The 24,974-nt window shown below is 41.3% G+C and overlaps 1 protein-coding gene across 1 annotated transcript in view; it reads left to right on the top strand.

Annotated features, from left to right (window-relative positions):
- The first annotated feature begins 5,373 nt into the window (after positions 1-5,373).
- LOC124613525 (CD63 antigen-like) overlaps positions 5,374-24,974 on the top strand; it is a 420,885-nt gene continuing 401,284 nt past the window's right edge. The window contains exon 1 of the mRNA XM_047142238.1: positions 5,374-5,592. Coding sequence (XP_046998194.1) covers positions 5,532-5,592 — 61 coding nt within the window. The 5' untranslated portion in view covers positions 5,374-5,531. The remainder of the gene's footprint in view (positions 5,593-24,974) is intronic.

The raw sequence follows: 24,974 nt of genomic DNA, 5'->3' as shown, positions 1-24,974 counted from the left end.
AAAGGTTCAGGAGTGGAATTAAAATACAAGGTGAAAGGATATCAATGATACGATTCGCTGATGACATTGCTATCCTGAGTGAAAGTGAATAAGAATTAAATGATCTGCTGAACGGAATGAACAGTCTAATGAGTACACAGTATGGTCTGAGAGTAAATCGGAGAAAGACGAAGGTAATGAGAAGTAGTAGAAATGAGAACAGCGAGAAACTTAACATCAGGATTGATGGTCACGAAGTCAATGAAGTTAAGGAATTCTTCTACCTAGGCAGTAAAATAACCAATGACGGACGGAGCAAGGAGGACATCAAAAGCAGACTCGCTATGGCAAAAAAGGCATATCCGGCCAAGAGAAGTCTACTAATATCAGGCCTTAATCCGAGGGAGAAATTTCTGAGCTTTTACGTCTGGAGTACAGCATTGTATGGTAGTGAAACATGGACTGTGGGAAAACCGGAACAGAAGAGAATCGAAGCATTTAAGATGTGGTGCTATAGACGAATGTTGAAAATTAGGTGGACTGATAAGGTAAGGAATGAGGAGGTTCTACGCAGAATCGGAGAGGAAAGGAATATGTGGAAAACACTGATAAGGAGAAGGGACAGGATGATAGGACATCTGCTAAGACATGAGGGAATGACTTCCATGGTACTAGAGGGAGCTGTAGAGGGCAAAAACTGTAGAGGAAGACAGAGATTGGAATACGTCAAGCAAATAATTGAGGATGTAGGTTGCAAGTGCTACTCTGAGATGAAGAGGTTAGCACAGAAAAGGAATTCGTGGCGGGCCGCATCAAACCAGTCAGTAGACTGATGACCAAAAAAAAAAGTTCTAGGGGACTGATGACCACAGCAGTTGAGTCCCATAGTGCTCAGAGCCATTTGAACCATTTATGCATGTTAAGCTATATTCAGATCCGATGATGGCACCCTTAGTGTGTTGAAACTTGTCATCTAGTAAACAGTGTTTAAGCGATCTTGGCTTTTGAATTATTTATAAGACTGATTTTATTTTCTATATACATAAATGATCCGACGTAGGCCTGCAGAGTGAGCGGCAATCAGCGCTGTTTGGCGATGACGTTGTAGTGTTCGAGATGTCCTCGTTGAATGATTGTAGGATATGGTTCTAATGGCTCTGAACACTATGGGACTTAACATCTGAGGTCATCAGTCCCCTAGAACTTAGAACTACTTAAACCTAACTAACCTAAGGACATCACACACATCCATGCCCGAGGCAGTATTCGAACCTGCGACCGAAGCGGTCCCGCGGTTCCAGACTGAAGCGCCTAGAACCGCTTGGCCACTGCGGCCGGCGATTGTAGGATAATACAAGATGACTTAGACAAAATTTCTAGTTGGTGGGATGAGCGGCAGCTTGCTCTAAGTGTAGAAAAATGTATGTTAATGCAGAAGAGTAGGAAATACAATGCTGTAATATTGGAATACAGCATTAGTAGTGTGCTGCTTGACACAGACACATCGATTAAATAGTTGGGCGTAACGTTGCAAAGTGATGTAAAATGGAACGATCATGAAAGGATGGTAGAAGCGAACCTGAATGATTGGCATCGATTTATTGGGAGAATTTTAGTTAATTGTAGCTCATCAATAAGGGACAGAGTCCAATGGCCTTTCCGCAGTGGTAACACCGGTCCCCGACAGATCACAGAAATTAAGCACTGTCGGGCTTGGCTAGCACTTGGGCGGGTGACCGGGACCGTTCGGGTCTGCCGAGCGCTGCTTCCAGGCAGGTTGTACTCAGCCCTTGTGAGGCCAATTGAGGGGCTTCTTGACTGAGAAGTAGCGGCACCGGTCGCTGAAACTAAATACTACCGGGACAGAGGTGTGTTGACCACGTGCCCCTCCATATTCGCATCCAGTGACGCCTGTCGGCTGATGAGGACTCGGCGGTCTGTCGGTATCGTTGTGCCTTTCGAGACTTGTTCAGTCGGAATACACTTGTGCGACACATTGTTAAATACGGCTCGAGTGTTTGGGGTTCCCACAAGATCGGATCAAAGGAAGACATCGAAGCAATTCAGACGCAGGGTACCGGATTTATTGCCGGTAGGTTCGATCAGCACTGGTTTATTATGGAGATCCTTCATGAAGTCAAATGGGAACGTCTGGGTGGAAGATGACGCTCTTTTCGCTAAACAGATATGTGAATGGCTCGAAGACTTCTTAGGTAATAGAAGCTGGCTGCAGAAAGATTCTACTGCCCCCAGCATACTTTTCCCGCAAGGACCCCGAAGATGGGGGCTCATACGGAGGCATATAGATAGTAGTTTTTCTGTCCCTCTATTTGCAAGTGGAACAGGAGAGGAAATGACTAGTAGTTTTACATGATATCCTCCACCACGCACCGTACAGTGGCTTGAGGAGTAGGTATATGTAGATGGTGGTGGTTAGTGTTTAACGTCCCGTCGACAACGAGGTCATTAGAGACGGAGCGCAAGCTCGGGTTAGGGAAGGATTGGGAAGGAAATCGGCCGTGCCCTTTCAAAGGAACCATCCCGGCATTTGCCTGAAGCGATTTAGGGAAATCACGGAAAACCTAAATCAGGATGGCCGGAGACGGGATTGAACCGTCGTCCTCCCGAATGCGAGTCCAGTGTGCTAACCACTGCGCCACCTCGCTCGGTGGGTATATGTAGATGTAGATGTAGTAGTGAAGGCATAATAGTTGCTCAGAGAAGAATTGGGAAAGGAAACCAACGGCAGCCTTTTCAGAGAAACTGTCTTGACATTTCCCTAAACTGATTTTGATAAACCACGGAAATTGGCATGAGCTAACCGGCATTTTAACTCAGTTCCTCCAAAAACCACTGCGAGCTCGAGAAGGAAAAAAGTAGATAGACAACGAACTGACCACATCAGTCGGAAGACTGAAACATAAACGCAGAGATGTGTACGGGCGAGTAGACGGGCAACGGTTGAGCTAGCCAAGGGGCTACCAACAGTGTCTCCTCAACTACCATTCAGCGAACGTTTCTGCGTATGGGCCTCCGTAGCAAGCGCATGGTCCATGCTGACTGCTGTTCATCAGCGATGAAGGCTGAAGTTTGCATGCCAATACCGCAACTGGACGTCCACTGAATGGCGATAGATGGCCTTTTCAGATGAACCACGTTTTACGCTCCATCGGACAGGTGGCCATTGGTGTGTAACGGCCCTGCAATAATTGTCAGAATATTCCATGCCGGAAGAGGAAGCACTATGGCCTGGGGTTTGGTTTCATGGCGTTCCCTGGGTGATCTCATCTTTCTGGGAGACACAATGGATCAACACACGTAACATCTATCATTGCGGACCATTTTCACCCTTACATGCTGTTTAGTTTTTCCTCAGCACGATGCCATCAACCAGCAGGACAGTGCAACGTGTATTGTGGGTAGAGCAAACCAAAGACTGCGATTCATTGGCAGAACAGCTTAGAGGGTGCAACAGGTCTACCAAAGAGACTGCTTACACTATGCTTGTCCGCCCTATTCTGGAGTACTGCTGTGCGGTGTGGGATCGCCATCAGGTGGGACTGACGGATGACATCGAAAAATTACAAAGAAGGGCAGTTCGTTTTGTATTATCGCGAAATAGGGGAGATAGTGTCACAGACATGATACGTGAATTGGAGTGGCAGTCATTAAAAAAAAGGCGTTATCCGTTGCGACGGGATCTTCTCATGAAATTTCGATCATCAGTTTTCTCCTCAGATTGCGAAAACATTCTGTTCCCACCCACCTACATAGGGAGAAATGATCATCACGATAAAATAAGAGAAATCAGAGATCTCACGGAAAAATTTAAGTGCTCGTTTTTCCCGCGTGCCGTTCAAGAGTGGAACGGTAGAGAGACAGCATGAAGGTGGTTCATTGAACCCTCTCTCTGCCAGGCACTTTATTCTGAATAGCAGAGTAATCACGTAGATGTAGACACGGCTCGCCGTGTATGTGCGTGGTTGAAAGAGCACTAGGATGAGTTTACCGTGCTCCCCAGGTCACCAGACTCCCCTGATTTAAACCCAGCCGACATTCTGTGGGACCGTCTCGATCGGGCTGTTCACGCGATTAAACCTCAACAGCCGCGCCGTTTGAGGCGCCATGTCACGGACTACGCGGCCCGTCCCACCGGAGGTTCGAGTCCTCCCTCGGGCTTGAGTGTGTGTGTTGTCCCTAGCGTAGGAGAGAATGTCACAGAAATGATACAGGATTTGGGATGGACATCATTAAAAGAAAGGCGTTTTTCGTTGCGACGGAATCTTCTCACGAAATTCCAATCACCAACTTTCTCCTCCGAATGCGAAAATATTTTGTTGACACTGACTTACATAGGGAGGAACGATCACAAAGATAAAATAAGGGAAATCAGAGCTCGTACGGAAAGATACAGGTGTTCATTCTTCCCGCGCGCTACACGAGATTGGAATGATATAGAATTGTGAAGGTGGTTCGATGAACCCTCTGCCAGGCACTTAAATGTGATTTGCAGAGTATCCATGTAGATGTATAAGTAGATAGGTTAGTTTAAGCTAGTTTAAGTAGTGTGTACGTCTAGGGATCGATAACCTAAGCAGTTTGGTCCCTTAGGAATTCACACACATTTGAACATTTTTTTTAAGAAACTCAACACATGGCCACAGCTCCGGAGTCGGCACGGCTCCACATCCCTGTCGGTACCTTCCAGTACCTCATTGACTCTCTTCCTGCACTTCGGCGCTGCAGAATGTAGTTATTCATGCTTCTGACTGGTGCTCACATTACTGTGACTGGACCGTGTTCACACCACGATGGTCGGACTTAGGAGATTCTACCGAGCTTGGTGGCGTGGTGGTTGACATTGGCTTTGAATTCGTGAGGGGCGGGGGGGGGGGGGTCCAGATACGGTCCTGGCAACCCTACTTCACGTTCGCGTGGTTTTCCTGAAACACGCTGAGTGAACGACGTGAAACCTACTGACACTTTTTTTTCTTCATCACTGCCCAGTTGAAACGGCGTTTCTTTTCGAATAACCTCGATGTTCACGGTACGTTACGATCTGATCTGCATTTCCTGTTTTGTAGTATTTACGTAACAAATAGAAATTGCGTTATAGGTTTCCACCGCGTGGAACTCTTGTGTATAACCAACAGGGAAATACCAACAGAATTCGCGAATGACGTGAATGCAAGTAAGAGGCACAGGACGGACACACGACTGGCTGGCATCACCTAGTTCACAGTTACGTGATTGTGTGCTAGCAGGTTTTGTGGCTTCAGTTCAGCGATGCGTTTGTAGCGCAAGCATCCATACTGTGCGCGGCGAATGGCTTCCGTGGCAGCCTTCCAGATCTCATTTTGCGAACGGGGCGCCGCCACCTCTACTGTGTCGCCTCTCATAGTAGGTGCACCACAGCAGCACTTCTTCCGTTAACTCTTTTTGCTTATATACGACGTGTGTGACGTACAGCTACACAGCATATCTCTAAGCAGACGTTATTGTCTAGAAAAACGCGAGCTGCTGGAAACTGGAGTTTGCCTTGTAATTTCGAGATGCTGACAACCAAAGAGTTCCGCCAACTCTTCTTGGAGATCGTGGGCTTGGGGACCAACCGTGAGTAAATGATGCTCATTGCCTTTTTAATTACTTACTTAGCATTAGATTTTATCTTCAGAGTGAATTCAGAGCGTTCAGAGTATTCATTATGCCGGTTGTGGTATAGAGTGTCGTGTTATATTGCATTTTTTGAAATCTAATTTCCGCGTCACTGTGGGCTTAGATCAATATTTAAGAAAAAAACTGAAGAGAGCAAGAGCAAATACGGAAAACAAGCCGTTCTCTTAACTCATTATTTTTTTTCCAGTAGAGAGTTACCTCTCTCCAAAAATTACTAACACTTACATGCTTGCAAGCAGTTATTTAAATTTCAATTACATTTTGTTCTATCAAGAGAGTTGATATTACGCTGCAAATAACGTATTAGAAGATTTGAGTTACGCTTTGACCTCATGTTTTCAACTATCGATCGCAAATCCGTCTTAGTTTTCGTTACGTGCTATACCTGGTTAGTACTGTCCTCCTTTGTCAAATCCCCGGCATAACAATTGTTTTATCAATGGACAGTCTGCTTCTGACCCAAACGCTGAAATAACAATGAACTGTTTTTCGTTTCTTAACGGATGAGTTAAAAATAACGAACTGTTTTACTGATCAAATTCATTTAAGTGAATTTTATGTGAACTTTTATCCCTAATTTGTTTGTCAAATACTAATAGTCAACAAAGAAGGCGCGATCTCTGGGTTCAGTGATCACTTTATAATTTTTTGACAAAATATATAATGATATTGTAAATGTTTAATGCTCTCTTTGCATTTTGTGTTCTTAATACGTCAACGTAATTTAATAAATTGCCGCAACGTAAGATACAGTTGATATTGTGCTACGAATTTAATTCCGTGACAAGGGACTAATCAATGTGCGAAACAATCTTCTTTGTTTAAAAAGTTTCTCTGTGCTGGCCATTCTCGCAGCAGCTGTAAATAAGTTACAATAGTTCAAAAGAAAAACGCATTTTTCATGCTGCAAATTAAGATTTTTTTTATTTATCTTGTGCATCCAGACGCGTTTCACCTTAATTGCAAGGCATCTTCAATGAGTGTCCTGAAATATTATACGATTTTTTCGTTTTTGGCTTACAAATAGTGAATTATACGCTGATCTGTAAGTACTTTCCAATTTTACTACAAAACCCTCAACTAACTGTTTTAAATCTATAACCTTTATCACCAAACGATAACCTATACGTACAAACGAAAAAATCGAGTAATATTTCAGGACATCCACTGAAGATGCCTTCTAACAACGGCGACACGCGTCTGTGTGCACAAGATAATTAAAAAAACTTAATGCGCAGTATGTGAAAGTTATGTTTCTTTTGAACTACTGCAATTTCTTTGAGTAAATATATTCGGATAGCCGTTTAATTTATGGTACATTTAATACAGCCCAAAAGAAAGTTAGAACATCAAATGTATATATAAAAATAGCACACCAATTTTCATTGGAAATGTTAAAGCAAGTAATGTGTCTATCACATAGCAACGACATATGATATCATTGCAACTGCAAACTCCCTGATGTTGCACTTACGGTGAAAGCAAAACCTGCTGGTAGATCGTAATACAGGGTGACAGTTATTGATCTATGTGAAATAAAATCATCAAAACTTCTGAACGATTTGCGTTAAGAGGCTCAAACTGCATGGTTGACAGCAGGGCCGTTTTTCTTTTGAATGGGTTCGTCAGTAAGTAAAACTGGCGCACTTGAGGGACTGAGAATCCGCATTTCGCGATCGAGAAATCTCTGCACCCTCAACGAGTGGCTGTGCGGTGAGCAATGTCCAGTCACGGAATAATCGGTGTGATATTCCTTGATGGCACGATGATTACCGAACGGTGCGTGAAGGTTTTGAAAGATGATTCCATCCCCATTATCCAAAGCCACGCTGATTTCGACAAGACGTGGTTCATGCAAGACGGAGCTCGACCCATACCGAAGCAGGAGAGTGCTTGATGTCCTGTAGGAGCACTTTGGGGTCCGCATTCTGGCCCTGGGGTACCCAGAGGCCACTGGCATGGGCCTCGATTGGCCACCATATTCTCCGGATTGAACACACGCTGAACTGAAAACAGCCATTCAGGAGGTCACCGAAAGCATCGATGTTCGGAGACATTAGCTGGTCATGCAGAATTTCGCTATTCGTCTGCGCCACACCATCGACAATGATGGCAAGCGTATCGAACATGTCATAACCTAATCCGAATATGTGTGGTGACTTTCACATGTTGAATAAAGTCTGTGCACGCCGTAGTTTGAAAGTAATTTACGTTTTTTCATGTTGTTATTCTTGTGGTCTTCAGTCCTGAGACTGGTTTGATGCAGCTCTCCATACTACCCTATCCTGTGCAAGTTTCTTCATCTCCCAGTACCTACTGCAACCTACATCCTTCTGAAACTGCTTAGTGTATTCATCTCTACGATTTTTGCCCTCCACGCTGCCCTCCAATGCTAAATTTGTGATCCCTTGATGCCTCAGAACATGTCCTACCAACCGGTCCCTTCTTCTAGTCAAGTTGTGCCACAAACTCCTCCTCTCCCCAATTCTGTTCAATACCTCCTCATTAGTTATGTGATCTACCCATCTACTCTTCAGCATTCTTCTGTCGCACCACATTTCGAAAGCTTCTATTCTCTTCTTGTCCAAATTATTTATCGTCCATGTTTCACTTCCATACATGGCTACATTCCATACGAATGCTTTCAGAAACGACTTCCTGACACTTAAATCTATACTCGATGTTAACAAATTTCTCTTCTTCAGAAACGCTTTTCTTGCCATTGCCAGTCTACATTTTATATCTTCTCTACTTCGCCCGTTATCAGTTATTTTGCTCCCCAAATAGCAAAACTCCTTTACTACTTTAAGTGTCTCATTTCCTAATCTAATTCCCTCAGCATCACCCGACTTAATTCGACTACATTCCAGTTATCCTCGTTTTGCTTTTGTTGGTGTTCATCTTAAATCCTCCTTTCAAGACACTGTCCATTCCGTTCAACTGCTCTTCCAAGTCCTTTGCTGTCTCTGACAGAATTACAATGTCATCGGCGAACCTCAAAATTTTTATTTCTCCTCCATGGATTTTAATACCTACTCCAAATTTTTCGTTGTTTCCTTTACTGCTTGCTCAATATACAGATTGAATAACATTGGGGAGAGGATACAACCCTGTCTTACTCCCTTCCCAACCACTGCTTCCCTTTCATGCCCCTCGACTCTTATAACTGCCATCTGGTTTCTGTACAAATTGTAAATAGCCTTTCGCTCCCTGTATTTTATCCTTGTCACCTTTAGAATTTGAAAGAGAGTATTCCAGTCAACATTGTCAAAAGCTTTCTCTAAGTCTACAAATGCTAGAAATGTAGGTTTGCCTTTCCACAATCTTTCTTCTAAGATAATCCAAGCTGATCTTCCCCGAGGTCGGCTTCTACCAGTTTTTCCATTCGTCTGTAAAGAATTCGTGTTAGTATTTTGAAACTGTGACTTATTAAACTGATAGTTCGGTAATTTTCACATCTGTCAACACCTGCTTTCTTTTGGAATTATTATATATACTTGAATAATGTTTACCCTGTACATAAGCAATTCGTGAGGAGCAGCTCAATTTCCTGAAGCTGGGCATGACAGGTCACTTTCCTTTTCATGTGTGATAAAAATAGTCACGAAAGATTACTAATTCAAAGCGTTGCTATACTATGTGCGTACTTGCCCATCCCCTACATATGTAATTGTGTATGTTTACGTCGTTCGTTGTCAATAGAGTGCATAACAGCAGATAGCTTTGCAAGACTATGAGTATCAGACGTATGCGGCGGTAGGACGCTGTTAATCCGTATAACAGACTGCGCCGTTCAGCGCCAGCCCCAGGCCGGCTGCTCAGACTCCTTGGGTGTAAATGTGAAGGCCTCCCGCTTGCTGCGCGCCGCATACTTGTCACCCCTGCGGCAGCTCCTGACCCACTGCCTGCTGCTCAGCACATGCCCGCGTAATGCGTACCGTGAAAGGCAACGACCGCAGGGGGAGAGGAGGGAAAGGTTAGGTCAGGTTTTATCGTTCCGTCTACGGCGAAGTTATTAGAGACGGTATACAAGCTCGTACACAGGAAAGATGTCGAAGAAACTCGACATTGACCTTTAGAAAGGGGCCATCTCGGTATTCGCCTTAATCGATTTAGGAAGAACACGTAAACGTAATTCAGCGTGGACGGACGAGGATTTAAAGCCTCATCCGTCTGAGCTCTTCCAATCACTGGGCCACCTCGTTCCTAGTGTCGAGAGGTATGTGCGACCCAATAAGAGCGATGACTGTTTCAGTGGAAGGACACTAACCATGAACTGCAGCGATAGCTTGAAACAGCAGTTCGGTCCGAGATCGCTTACTTACAGGGCATTAGATTCAGTGCTCCGCGTCATTCTGGTACTGCAATTAAAAATACCCGTTTCCAGTATAGCATCACTGGATAAAAGAAAGTTTACAAAATTTCTAAATACTTAAAAATGTCGTATTATCAGTGCTGTCATACTATTAAGTTGATTATATTTTTAACGTTTCCTCAACACTGCGTGCTAGGTAAGCAGTGACTGCATATCTTCTCTGTCTTCTGTTGTTTGGAGGGTTCAGTTTGTCACAAGAAGTTCAGTTACGGAAATATGCATTCGTTAGTGTTATTTTTGAGCTAAGCAAAGTAGTGGTAAATGAAAAAAGGCAAATACTTAATTTTAGGTAATGCAGTGACAAAGGAAGCGGAGACAGCTCAACGTAATCTTCATATGGATTTGCAGCTCCTTGCGTTGACCGTGTTTGCAGTTAAAATTGTAGGATGTGAGGTGCGCCAGTTATGCAAAACACCTTTATTTCTCAGTACCCAAACATGTTTCAGCACCACTCTGCCATCATCAGTCCGTTTCCGTTTTATTTATTCTGTAATGTGAACATTTTTATTAAATGATTACAAAATTATCTGGATGTTTAGTTCAAACAATAGTTCGTTTCTTTTTGTTAATACCTTTACACTTGGTGTGTATGATTTTTCCGATCACTTGTGTATTATTTACTACAGGTAGCTTGTTATATGCGACCAAACGATGATGATGAGAAAGTTTTCTGGGAGTTAACCTATTGCGACAAACTAAATTACATTCTAGATCATAGGTCAACTCCCAGTAAAATTTCTCATCAACATCGTTTTGCTGCATATGACAAGCTACCTTTAGTAAATAATACACAAGTTATCCGAAAAAGTCATGCACACCAAGTGTAAAGGTATTAACAAAAAGAAACGAACTATTGTTTGAACTAAACATCCACATAATTTTGTAATGATTTAATAAAAATGTTCACATTACAGAATAAATAAAACGGAAACCTACAGATGAAGGCACAGGGGTGCTGAAACATGTTTTAGTACTGAGAAATAACGGTGTTTTGCGTAACTGACGGACCTCACATCCTACAGCTCAACATATGTGAAACCTACGAGGACGATGTGCTTGGACAAAGTATTGCACGAAGTGATTTTATCGTCTCTAAAACGTCAATTCGACGCAGACAATCCGCTTTTCAGAAAGACCCTGATGGTCTACAGTTTGCTTTAATCCGTGTCGATTTATTTCAGTAAGTTCGTAATTCCGCTGATGAGGTAAAATGCAACCACTTAACCAAGGTCAATGTTAACACGTTTGTGGGTGGGGGCACATTATGATTTAAGTGGATACGACAAAAAAAAGTGGATAGCCATTTGAGCATCTCCACCGACTCTAATCAGTTACGTGGTGAATAAAATCGATCATTCAAATCCAAAAAAGTAACGAAAAACTGCGTATTTACACCAGCACAAGGAAAACTCCGTACACCTTATACAAAAGTTCATGCACAGCAGATAGTATATCTTTCATGCAAGGAAGGCTTTGAATACTAGAGTGTTATCGTAACCCATAACGTTCTCTGCCAACCATCCTGAGGCTGCAAAAGGGGAAAAACGTGGAGACAGCTTCAAGCGCAAGCGCAAGTGCAATGTAATGCTAACACGCAGCTACCCAGAGGCTTCGTTGGACCGTGACTTCACATCCTTCATATTCTTAACTTTGTGGCCTCATATTACTTCTCCTTATGCTTAATCAATGGTCTTCTAATTTCTGTGAAGTGTTCATCTGAAATAAGAACATTTACCACAATCAAGAAACATATGAACTTTTGCATGTAACCAATCCAAAACATTTACTGGCTTGCCCATTGAACGTGAAAAGAACGTTACGGAATTTCACTAAACGTACAAACTAAATCATGAATCCATAAATACGTGAGCAATAATGGTAAATATTTCGATAAAAAACCTGCATGCAACACCGTTGCAGTATTGAAGGAACAACTGATGCAGTCGTTTGTTGGAAAACAATGTATTCATTCGGTTTTAGTTTTACGAATATTGAGTTATTCACTGATTAATTCTTCTCGGGTTATCAGCCGAGTGGTGGCGTCGTCTTGTCGCAACGTTTCAATGAGTTTCGTACCCATCATTTTCGCCAGAAGATGATAGGTACGAAACTCATTGAAACGTTGCGACAAGACGACGCCACCACTCGGCTGATAACCCGAGAAGAATTCATCAGTGGAATACGCTGAGAAAGACTGAAATCACATTGAATTATTCATTCATGTTTTGAATGTAACCAGTCTATGGCATCAATGGAATAAAAACAATCGATACAGGCTGTTGGAGATTTGCGTTCTGAGTCAGTTAAGTAATTCTGTCTTTTCAAGTGAAACTAGTCTGCAGTTTTACTGCCAGTTGAAACATGTTTTCGTTTTTTCAACCGAAACCTCTCTTTAGTGTTTTAATTGATTGTGGTATCTGTTATTTCTTCTGGGTGAACCAGCCTGTAATAGTTTCAAAGGTTAAATCAACGCAGTGTTATACAACTGAGGTACCCATAATTTGCAACTGATTAATATACTGGTGTTGATAAACTTATTCCAGAGGCAATTAACGAGTAACTAATTTAGCTGATGTATCATTGTGGGTACTAAGTTGAGCGTCAAAATTCCCTTAGGGGTACTCGAATTACCAAATTTTAGCGACAGTATAGATTGTGTTTTAATGAAAAGGTGTGGTAATCTCCATAAATTTAAAATCATTTGAGTCCAGCTCTTATACATTTATTCAGACATTTATTAGTGTAGAGGCTAAATGTATTGTGCAGGAAATCACATCCATGCACACAAATCCCAGAGCCAGTGAAAAGTTGCAGGTATAGTATTTCACAGGTATGTAGAAGTACTACTCGCATCCACGCATTGATACCTCAATCACAGTACTAAGCCTATCTCCAACATTGGGGACAGTACGTAACCGAGTTCACACCTCTCTGGAGCGCTAGGAAAGACAACAACAATCGCCTGACACCGGCACATTCAATCCTGAGCGGAAACAATCGATCATTTTGATGCTGTTAAATCATTATTGTTGACTGCACTCTGTTATTACCTATCGTCACTGATGCAGTCTTTCAGATATTAACCTTTCATTTGATGGCAATAAGTACATTTCACTTCATTTTTGCAGTCACGTTAATGAATAGTGCTTTAAATAGCAGTGAAAATGGCGTCTGCATCAAAATACCGAAACGCTCAGTTGCATGGGAATGGCAGAAATCAAATGACAGCATAAACACTGGTCCTCAACATACTTTTAATGAGATACACAAAATTCCAAAGAAAGCAGGTGCTGACAGATGCGAATATTGCCAAACTATCTGTTTAATAGCTCACAGTTGCAAAATACTAACACGAATTATGTACAGAAAAATGGAGAAACTGGTAGAAGCCGACAACGGGGAAGATGAGTTTGTGTTCCGGAGAAATGAAGGAACACGCAAGGTGATACTGACCCCACGACTTATCTTAGAAGCTAGGTTCTGGAAGGCAAACCTAAGTTATAGCATCTGCAGACCTAGAGGCAGAATACTTTTGACAATGTTAACTGGAAGACTCACTTTGAAATTCTGAAGGTAACAGGGATAAAACACAGTGAGCGAAAGGCTACTTACAACATGTATCAGACGATAGTTATATGAGTCGGGGGGGGGTATGAAAGGGAAGCAGTGGTTGAGAAGGGAATGAGACAGGGTTGTAGCCTATGGCCAAAGTTATTCGATCTGTACAGTGAGCAAGCAATAAAGGAAACCAAAGAAAAATTGGAGAAATTATTAAAGTTCAGGGATAAGAAATAAAAACTTCGAGGTTTGCCGATGAGATTGTAATTCTGACTTGGAAGATCCGTTGACCGGAATGGACTGTGTCTTGAAAAGGGAATATAAGATGAACATCAACAAATCTAAAACAAGGGTAATGGAATGCAGTTGAATTAAATCAGGTGATACTGACTAAAACAAGGGATCGGTTGACAGGACACATCCTGAGACCTCAAGGGATCACTAATTTAGTTCTGGACGGAAGTGTGTGTGCTTGGGGGGAGGGGGGAAGGTAAAAATTGTAAAAGGAGACCAAGACATGAGTACAGTAAGCTGTTTCAAAAGGATGTAGTTTGCAGTAGTTATTCGGAGACGAAGAAGCTTGTACAGGACAAAGCAACGTGGAGAGCTGCATCAAACAAGTATTCGGACTGAAAACAGCAACAATAAACATACAGAATATAGTATCTGCAAGGAAGATTCATAATCTGAAAATATATTAATCACAGAAACTGGAAGAAAATTAATAAATGATTGCTAATATTTTTCACAAAAAATACTTCCGACAAGCGGCATTATATGCTTTAAGGAACAAGTGATTAAAACACGAAACATAAAATATTGTATTCCATATTCTTTCTGTTCACCTCACCTCAGCAGTTACCGAAAGATAATTATTAGTAATGGGTGGAAACCAAAGTGAAGAAACAGAAAGTGCTTCAAGAAATTTAAATTAAAAGATAATTGTTCGTTTGTTTAAACATAAATTTACGATCTAACACAAGTTAATAAGCTCTTAAAACCAATCAAGAGTCGATACTTAAAGCCAGAAGTACGAAAAATTCATATTTTTAGAAATTTGGCTTTTTTACGTCTCCTTGAAATAAGATTTGATTTTCTGTATCTAAAAAGACCTGGAAATCTAGTGATGGTTCGTGTATAACTGAGAAGGCTGAACAGGTAAGTAAATGGAACCGTTCAAAGCCGGAAACAGAGTGAAAAATATTCATGTAACTGAAGTAATCGTCAGAGACTTGTCAGTTCGGTTGCCTCACATTCAGTTAAATCATTCGGTGGGAAATATCGGTACAAATGACTTTTACGCGAAGACTAATTTATTGCGACTGAAGAAACAGACTGTACGAAAAACCAGTCGGCTGGTCAATCAGTTGTTAACACCAGGGACACATTAAGAACCAGTCGACACAAGCGGACACTTGAGGCACCAAACTTAGAAGGTCGCCAGAGACCTATTGCAATTTGTGCACAGGATGTATCATGGTCATTCGCTAAAACAACCTTTTTACACGCTCACTAGATTTATTTCTAAACGCTCTTCTACGAGCCCTAGGAAAGGCAACGAATGTATACAGATGAGCCAAAGAAACTGGTACCCGCGAGCACGCAGAAGTGCCGCAACACGACGTGGCATAGATTCGACTAATGTCTGAAGTAGTGCTGGAGGGAATTGACACCATGAATCCTACAGGGCTGTCCGTAAATCCATAAGGGTACGAGGGGGTGGAGATCACCTCTGAACAGCACGTTGCAAGGCATCTCAGATATGCTCAATAATGTTCATGTCTGGGGAGTTTGGTGGCCAGCGGAAGTGTTTAAACTCAGAAGAGTGTTCCTGGAGCCACTCTGTAGTAATTCTGGACGTGTGGGGTGTCGCATTGTCCTGCTGGAATTGCCCAAGTCCGTCTGAATGCACAATGAACATGAATGGATGCAGGTGATCAGACGGGATGCTTACGTACGTGACACCTGTCAGAGTCGTATCTAGACGTATCAGGGATTCCACATCACTCCAACTGCACATGTCCCAAACCATTACGGAGCCTTCACCAGCTTGAACAGTCCTCTGATGACATGCAGGGTCCGTGGATTCATGAAGTTGTCTTCATACCCATACACGTTCATCCGCGCGATAAAATATGAAACGAGACTCGGCCGTCCAGGCAACATGCTTACAGTCATCAACAGTCCAATGCCGGTGTTGACGGGCACAGGTGAGGCGTAAAGCTTTGTGTCGTGCAGTCACACGAGTGGCCCTTCGGCTCCCAAAGCCCTTATCGATGATGTCTCGTTGAGTGATCGCACGCTGACACATGTTGATGACCCACCATTGAAATCTGCAGAAATTTGCGGAAGGGTTGCACTTTTGTCAACGTTGAACGATTCTCTTCAGTCATCGTTTGTCCCTTTCTTGCAGGGTCTTTTTTACGGCCGCACCGATGTCGGAGATTTGATGTTTTACCGGATTCCTGATATTCATGGTGAAACGTCCCCTTTGATCAATTTATACAAGACTGTGCTTAAACTGACACACAATATTTTGTTAGCGCAAAGCAATCTGACTTTCAAAAATCCCTACAAAAGAATGGCCCTGACTAACATTAAACTATACCTTTCACAAATCACTAAATCACTTACCTCACAATAATCTTCGTTTCTCCCACTACTGCAATACAGCAAGCGCCACTACTGCCAGCTAAATAAAAGATTCAAACTACGGAAGGCACTAACTACTGATAGGGATAGTTAGCAAAATGAAAGATATTAATAGAGAACAAACAATGTATTTACCTTGATATCATCATATACAAATATAGCAGTTCATGACAAATTACAAATCTCCGCCATCTCTCTCCCCACATCCACCACTGCTGGCGGCTCACCTCCAACTGCGCAACGCTATGCGCTGTTCACATCCAGCTGCCGCTGCCCAACACTACAATGGCAGACAACAATGCAAACTAGCCACAGACTGCACACAGCACAGCCAGTGATTTTCATATTGAGCGCTACGTAACGTTGCCAATAAGAAAACATAAACAGCCTACTTACATAGAGAAAACATAAACAGCCTACTTACATAGCCCCCATGCTCCCCACAAAAAATTTTACAAATTTTTTTTTTTTGGGCAGTGGCCAATAATGATTTGATAAAATTTTTCATAATTACAATAACAAAGAAATCAAATGCACACACTTATTGATATTATGTTGGTCAAAAGCTCAAATTTTCTCACAGTCTATAAAGACAGTCCTAATCGTACATAACAGCAGAATAGCAACATGCTGACAGATAATGGGCCACAACAGAGCAAACCCACAGCAGAGTCAGTCGTACTTTGGAAGAATATTGGTAGGTAGGTCATCACAGAGCAGACCCACTGTAGTCCTGGTAGAGAGTATGGTATTGGTGGGCCACCAGAGGTGCAGACCCACTGTAGTCCTTGTAGAGATAATGGTATTGGTGGGCCATCGAAGGTGCAGACCCACTGTAGTCCTTGTAGAGACGGCCAGCAGCCATCTGTTGCGACTGTGCAGGTGCACAATCACCCTCGAAGAGTCTTGTGGAGAATATGGCAAGTCCATAAACCACCACATGTCCACTCACAAAAAAATTTGTTTGAAATGTCCTTAGAACCAGCAATGCTGTTATCCAGTCCCTTGCTGAATTAGTAACACACGTGCAAACACTAACAGTCCCTACGTCTCACATATTGTCCATATACTATGACCAACAGAAATGTGTACAGTGAAAGGAATGCTTACAAGTTACTTAATTTGATGAACTGGTGTCAATTACAATATTATAACATGAGAATACAATTACAAAGGTACAAAATACATCATTAAAGAACATAACAATACAGATAACATTTGTAGTAAAACAGGCGTTACAAAAGAATAGAAATAGACATATACGTCAGTGTTACAGGAATTATGACATAAGTACATACATAAAAGATCAGAATAACTTTCGAAACATCAACTTCTCACATGAGCATTAAACAGAACGGAATTAATAATGTCTAACATCTTTACAAAGTAAATAACATATTATTAATGCCAATTATATTTGAGGATAACAGTATTCCTCATCATAGTGAATGTAGCTTAATATTAAAAGAAAAAAAAATGCTAAGAAACTACACAGAGACAGGAAGAAAACAAATACACAAGGGTACACACACACATAGTGGGATAACACCAATAGGAAAGGACAGGGTTCGTTTTCAGTGTAACATTTGGTACTGCAGTCCAACCCAAAACTTCATATATCTTTCCTCTTATATCATCCTTTGTTTCCACCAAAAAAATTCTATCTAAGCATGCTTTCTGTATTTATATGTTCACACATTTCTTACCTCAACATTTATTTCCAAGAAAATCCTACCTAAACCTGTTTTCTGTACTTTTTTCGTATTAATTCTCAATGCATTTCTTCCAATTCATCGCAACTCATTCTCTTATATAGTCTACCCCCTCTTAAGCTAACTTAAATCTACTGAGCTCAGATGCTAAACTAAGGGACGAGGCAATGCAGCAGCACATAAAACAATTAATATAAACAGCAATGAAAAAAAAATGGAAAATCGCAAAGCAAGCTACAGTAAATCTAAATTAACAGAAAAAATGCAAAATTACAACTAATATGAGCCAATGTGCAGCAACAAAAAAATAAATCTGGCTTAGCAGAGTAACACAAATTAAAGTTCAGTAGCACTATGCCTGGCAAACAGCAGCTTATATCTAAACATGACATAGCTCAAGCAGAAAAAATATTACAGTAAAAACAACAATGCAGATAAGGGAAGTGTATATTCACATCTTAATGTCTATGTAATTAAAGTGGTGCACCACAAATTATTCTACAAAAGAAATTACCAAGTACTTGAAAAGAAAATTATAGATGCAGTTACTGGTATTAGTCCCTTGTTATTGTTCTCTCCATTCCAAGAGCTCCTTTTTCGAAGAATGTGGATCAGAAAATAATTATTTAATAAATCTGTTGACAGAAAGTGTTCACATTAGCAAATGCATTTCATTTTATAAAAGCAATGCTGCAACACAGCTGGAAACCAGATATCAAATGAAATAAGCAATTACGCAAACCAAAGCATAAAAACATCATTCAATAGCTATGTGGCATTTCGTAAGTCAGTAGCTCTCAATTCTCGTAGAAAGACACTTGTCATTATCAGGTTTGCAGATGTAAGAATATTTCCGAGGATAATGGCCTCCCCTTTTTTTTTGTTCTACCTGTGCCGCTGAAAAGGGCTCGCAATAATGGCTTTTTCTCCAGGCGTCTGACACAGCTGGGTGCCCGCGACGCATTACGTGCAGGTGGTCACTTAACTTTCGTACGGAAATATTTACGACAGCAGTTTCCGCTACAGTGACAGTCTCACATAGAAATATTTCACAGGTCAAGAATGAGCGTTGCAAATCTGTAGAAACAAAATGCTATTGATATAACAGTGTCCAAAGAATTTTCGTCTGCATTGTAATACATTCATGCATATACACACACATTTCATAACTCTTAAAGTACGATTCTTGGTTTCCAACAACCTTTTCATAAATCAGAGTCCCTAACCCCTACTCCTTATTCCTTACCTTATTACACATATACATATTCATATTCATCAACACGTCTTCAATATTTCATCATAATAGCTACATAGCATAATCAGATTCCTCATATAGCATCAGCTTATTTATCATAAACATACCTCAACAGCATAGTACACATCGTCGTCGTAATAATAACATCATAACACTTCAGTCAAATCTCAAAATCGTCGTAACTTCCTCCAATAATTTCAAAACGTAAAAAAAATTCTCTGCTCATTTCAATAGTGTCATCTACCTCAAACGTACTTTAAAATCATGCTCCCTTACCAAATATATCATTCAAAGCTCTCATAGTATCACAATGGTTCCGAAAAATGTGAGCATTTCTCAAAGTACAGACAAAATACAATTTCGTAAGTGTGAAATTATCCAACTGTGTAATTGCTTAAACATGTGTCACTGACATAAAAAAAATTTTTGTTTCTCTGTTAAATAATCAGATAGCTGTGTAATTCTGTGTTGGAGAAATATGGTACCGATGTGCAAAGTTGTATAAGTAAATACCATATTAGCTAGGGCTCCTTGTGCTTGCCACACACATGGTACACAAAGTAAGCGTGTACCCCCCTGAGGATTAATGTAATTATACCCTCAGGTGTTACAGATTACAGCAATGGAATGAAATGTATCACGGAAAAGTTTCTTTGTAATTAAAAAATCTTTGAAAATAAGTGTTTTAAGTATAAGATTAATCACTCAAATGCGTGTCCTGTAGCGCTAAATGCGCGTCTTGCTGTAAGATAATTCTGTGGAACTGTCGTAGTTATCGTCCTCTGTAAGCAAAGTTCTGCTAAAGTCAATGTACTTACCTCATGATACACAAAAGTGAAATGCTTTGCGTATAGATATCTTAGTTATTACGTTTATTGCCGTGATGAGGAAAGTACTGTACAGTAACGTATTGTTATGCCACGAAAAAGGCTGTCTCATTGTTGCTATACCACAAAAGTTACTACTAAAACATGTTTTTCTTCCTAGAAGAATTCAGAAAACTGTGCAGATATAAAACAGATACACTGCAAAAGCAACATTGTAAATTGTCACTCATTAGTAGCGTCGTGATAAAATCGTGTAGCTGTCACATTAACTAACCGCTGTGTCATCTGTTCGCAATAACAATGCATTCGTAATTTCTGTTTGAATAAGTTGTCTTGGTTCTTGACTGGATATTTAACTTTAAACATTGTTGCATGGTAACAGTTTCTAAAGCATACTAGTAACGTGAAGTGAAACGTTTTATGGCAAAGACAAAGTTAAAAAGCAGATTATCTTTCAATAAACGGTTTTACATGTGAAATATGGTGTAAACCTTTACTCTTCCTAGTACACAGAATTTCAACTTGAATGCAATTATCATGCGGTATTCGTCCGTAAAGAATACTGGAATTTTGCTCAAGGTTAGCGTCAATGTTATTTTTCTCTGAGCCAGCCGGCGCACGTGGCTGCCTGCGGTGTGAGTCATTGTCTGTTTCTTTGTTGGCGCGCGTCGTTACTGGGATTAGGAGGCCTAACTTCCACAAATTCGCCTTGCCGAGAGGGCCCAGCTCTGTTTAAAGCTCGCCAGTTCTGATGGAATTCAGGTCTGTCGTTTTGTCGGTAGTTTACACAGTTTCTTTCGTGTCGGTCACGTGGTGGAGAATTTATCCCTGAATCGTAACTGCGCGCTGGACCATTGCGTCTGAAGTTATTCTGTCTCCCGTGATAATAATAGTTCTGGTTGCCAAATTGTCTGTTTCTATGATTGTCTCTGTGATAGTCATTACTGCGGAGAGGTGATCTTTCCCTGTAATTATTACTACTCTGCCAACGGTTGTCATACGGGTGGTGTCTATTTTGGTCACGATTTGTGTGGTGAGAATAGCCTTGTCGTGTCCAGTTATTATTTCTGTCATCACGGAATTGTGACGGATGTGACCTGTAGTGATTGTTTTCCTGTTTTCGCATCCCGCGACTGTCTGTGTCAATTTCTAATTCTTGTAAGAGTCCCTGAAAAGCTTCAATGTCATCTTTGCAACGTCCTGCCAAAATAATATGCCGTAAATGTTCAGGTAATTTGATTAAGCAAATGCGGATGAGTTCTGAGGGGCTGTATGGGTTTGACAGGTATTGATTCTTGTGCAACATGTCTTCAAAATATTTCACAAGACTGGAAAATTCAGATTGTTCGAAGTGTTTCATCATCATGATGCTATGTTTCACACGGTCTTGTGTAGCTTGAGACCAATATGCTGAGAGGAAGGCATGGTAAAATTCTCCTTCACTGTGGCAATCGTGAATGACCGATCGCATTCTTACAGCTGGTTCATTCTCTAAATAGCCACACATGAATTCTAATCTGTGTTCTAACGACCAGTTGGGAGGAAAACAATGAGAGAATTGATGGAGCCATGCTTGTGGATGAATGTCGTTGCCAGAATTCTTAAATGTTTTGAATTTACGTGTAGTAATGAACAGCTTATAGTCAAAATCATCATGTCGGCAAGTCGCATGTCGGTCATTGTTACGTCGTTTCGGCGGTTCCATCTCAAAATTCGGCGTACCTTGCCAACTTCTTTCACAATTTCCGAAGTGCCCTGTGTTGTTATTTTGTGTCTGTTCCGTATTTGTATGTCCCTCTTCCCGTATTGGGGCGCGAGTGTCCTCTGAAATACGTAATTCTTGTACTACTTGTGCCAACTGATCTTGCACTTCCCTGATTTCTCTTTTGTACTGTGTATTGATTTGATTTTGATTTTGTTTGAATTTTCTAATTCGTTCATACTCTTCAGTGTCCATGAAGGCTACAGGTGTTGTGTCATTCAGATCATCATCTACCTTTGTAGATAAGTTAGTGAACTGATCTGAAAGTTCGGCTACTTTATCCGATAGTGAAATCATTTCCTCTCTATGTTTTTCTGAACCAAGTTTCAGAGTGTCCATTTGTGTTGAAATCGTGTCTACTGTGACCTTTAAGTTTTCCTGAGTTTTTGCAAGTTGCATAACCGTATCGGTAGATGCAACTGAGTCAAATTTTGCTTGCAAGGTCTCATGATTTTCATGAACAATAGTTTGCAGTTCTTTTATGGCTGCTTCGTGATTCTGTAGTGCATTTTCATGACGCGAAAAAATAGGTTGGAAATGCTCACAAATTTGTGTTTTTACGTCATTACAGACTTTTTGACATTTCGATTCAATGTGATGTAACTCAGCAGTTAAATCCTCACGTGTTCGTTCAAGAGTTTGCTCCAATGAGTCTAACTTTTTAAGATTTTGTTCCATTGTGTCTAACTTTTGAAGCTTTTGCTGTGTTTGTCTCTGATTTTGTTCCATTGTGTCTAACTTTTGAAGCTTTTGCTGTGTTTGTCCCATTTGTTGTATTAATTGTAATAACAATGCATTGGTGTCTGAAACATGTTCCTCAGTGCTTTTCGGCAGTGAATTTACACCGGAAACATTCACATTTTGACAAGCAGAAAATGTGTCTTGACTTATTTGAGAAAACGGTGAGGATCCAAAACCTGAATCTACAGTATTTGCGATATCGTGTCGTGTCATTTCGGCTTCCTGAGGCGAGCTATTGCCGACCGATCGATCGATAATGCTTCCCTCTTCACTAATTGTTTCACTGTCCCCGCCATTGTTTGACGCCCGCTCCATTTCCCTGTGCACAGTTACCAAATTACTACTTTGAACATTAGTAAATTCATTACTCTGCGGCGCTGATAAGCTACGCTCGTCGTCACTATTATTTCTCAGTTTAGTTTGGAGCCTAGTGTTACGTTTTTCACACGCCATAATTGTCACAATATTTCACACGATAACACAGAAAAGCACAATTTGAAGTGCAAAAATAGGAGAACACATTAACATAGCACTGAAAATAATATCTAGTTAATTGCAAGCGTAGCTGCGAAATACTTGGTGCAAATCTATATGCATGCCACAACTGTTTTACTGTACAACAATGAAAGGCTACAACTACAAAGGAGATTCTCTCTACAATTACGCGCTAGCAATAAACAAAAGCTACACTAAATACACAAACTACAAGAAAAAATCAGAAGATTCCAGTGAGGTATCCTAGGCTAAGGGTCGACATATGAAACGTCCCCTTTGATCAATTTATACAAGACTGTGCTTAAACTGACACACAATATTTTGTTAGCGCAACGCAATCTGACTTTCAAAAATCCCTACAAAAGAATGGCCCTGACTAACATTAAACTATACCTTTCACAAATCACTAAATCACTTACCTCACAATAATCTTCGTTTCTCCCACTACTGCAATACAGCAAGCGCCACTACTGCCAGCTAAATAAAAGATTCAAACTACGGAAGGCACTAACTACTGATAGGGATAGTTAGCAAAATGAAAGATATTAATAGAGAACAAACAATGTATTTACCTTGATATCATCATATACAAATATAGCAGTTCATGACAAATTACAAATCTCCGCCATCTCTCTCCCCACATCCACCACTGCTGGCGGCTCACCTCCAACTGCGCAACGCTACGCGCTGTTCACATCCAGCTGCCGCTGCCCAACACTACAATGGCAGACAACAATGCAAACTAGCCACAGACTGCACACAGCACAGCCAGTGATTTTCATATTGAGCGCTACGTAACGTTGCCAATAAGAAAACATAAACAGCCTACTTACATAGAGAAAACATAAACAGCCTACTTACAATGGTTCACTCGTGAAATGGTCGTACAGGAAAATCCCCACCTCATCGCTATCTCGCACATGCTGTGTCCCATCGCTCGTGCCTCGACTATAACACCACGTTCAAAATGACTTAAGTCTTGATAACCTGCCATTGTAGCAGCAGTAACCGATCTAACTTCTGCACCAAACACTTGTCTTATATAGGCGTTGCCGACCGCAGCGCCATATTTTGCCTGTTTACATATTTCTCGCATTCGGGAGGACGACGGTTCAATCCCGCCTCCGGCTATCCTGATTTAGGTTTTCCGTGATTTCCCTAAATCGTCTCAGGCGAATGCCGAGATGGTTCCTTTGAAAGGGCACGGCCGATTTCCTTCCCAATCCTTCCCTAATCCGAGCTTGCGCTCCGTCTCTAATGACCTCGTTGTCGACGGGACGTTAAACACTAACCACCACCACTACGTATTTCTGTATTTCAATACGCATGCCTATACCAGTTTCTCTGATGCTTCAGTGTATAAACGAGGGAGGGGGAGGGGGTGCTCCAAATGATGTGTAGCTTGTGTGGATAAATGGAGGGAGGAGGAAGGGCGCCAAAAGGTATGTCGCTGCTATGGATAAATGTTCTTGAACGGGCCCCGTACCACTTGATCTTCGCATCATTACACTGCAGTTTGTCTTCCACGGATTGTTGTGCATTTCGAAATTTCGAATTGTTGGCTCCTACGATTATAGCTACTACCATCCGAGACGAATATTTTTCATGAATGATGACTTAAGTGTCATACGTTTGAATAGTCAGTTCCTGAAGTAGTTACCATCTCCCGAGTTCAGGCTGTGACGCTCAGCATGCAGTAACTGATGAATGGGGCAGGACAGGCACGGACAGCGGCATGGTTTTTCTCGTGACTGTAACAAATACAACCATGTGCCACGGGCTGCATGAATTTGGCAAAAGTGCTGTCTGCCTGTTATGGTACATCCTCATTGCCTTCTGCTTTCTCTAGCTGATCTATAGCATCAGCCTCAAAATGCGATATGAGCGCTCAGCTACTAACATTACTGTATGAAGTATTACCAGTTTATGTATTTTACGTATA

The sequence above is a fragment of the Schistocerca americana genome, chromosome 1 (assembly GCF_021461395.2).
Source record: "Schistocerca americana isolate TAMUIC-IGC-003095 chromosome 1, iqSchAmer2.1, whole genome shotgun sequence".
Classification (NCBI taxonomy): Eukaryota; Metazoa; Arthropoda; class Insecta; order Orthoptera; family Acrididae; genus Schistocerca; species Schistocerca americana.
The sequence above is the reverse complement of the archived record's forward strand: the minus strand, read 5'-3'. Positions and strand labels throughout refer to the sequence as shown.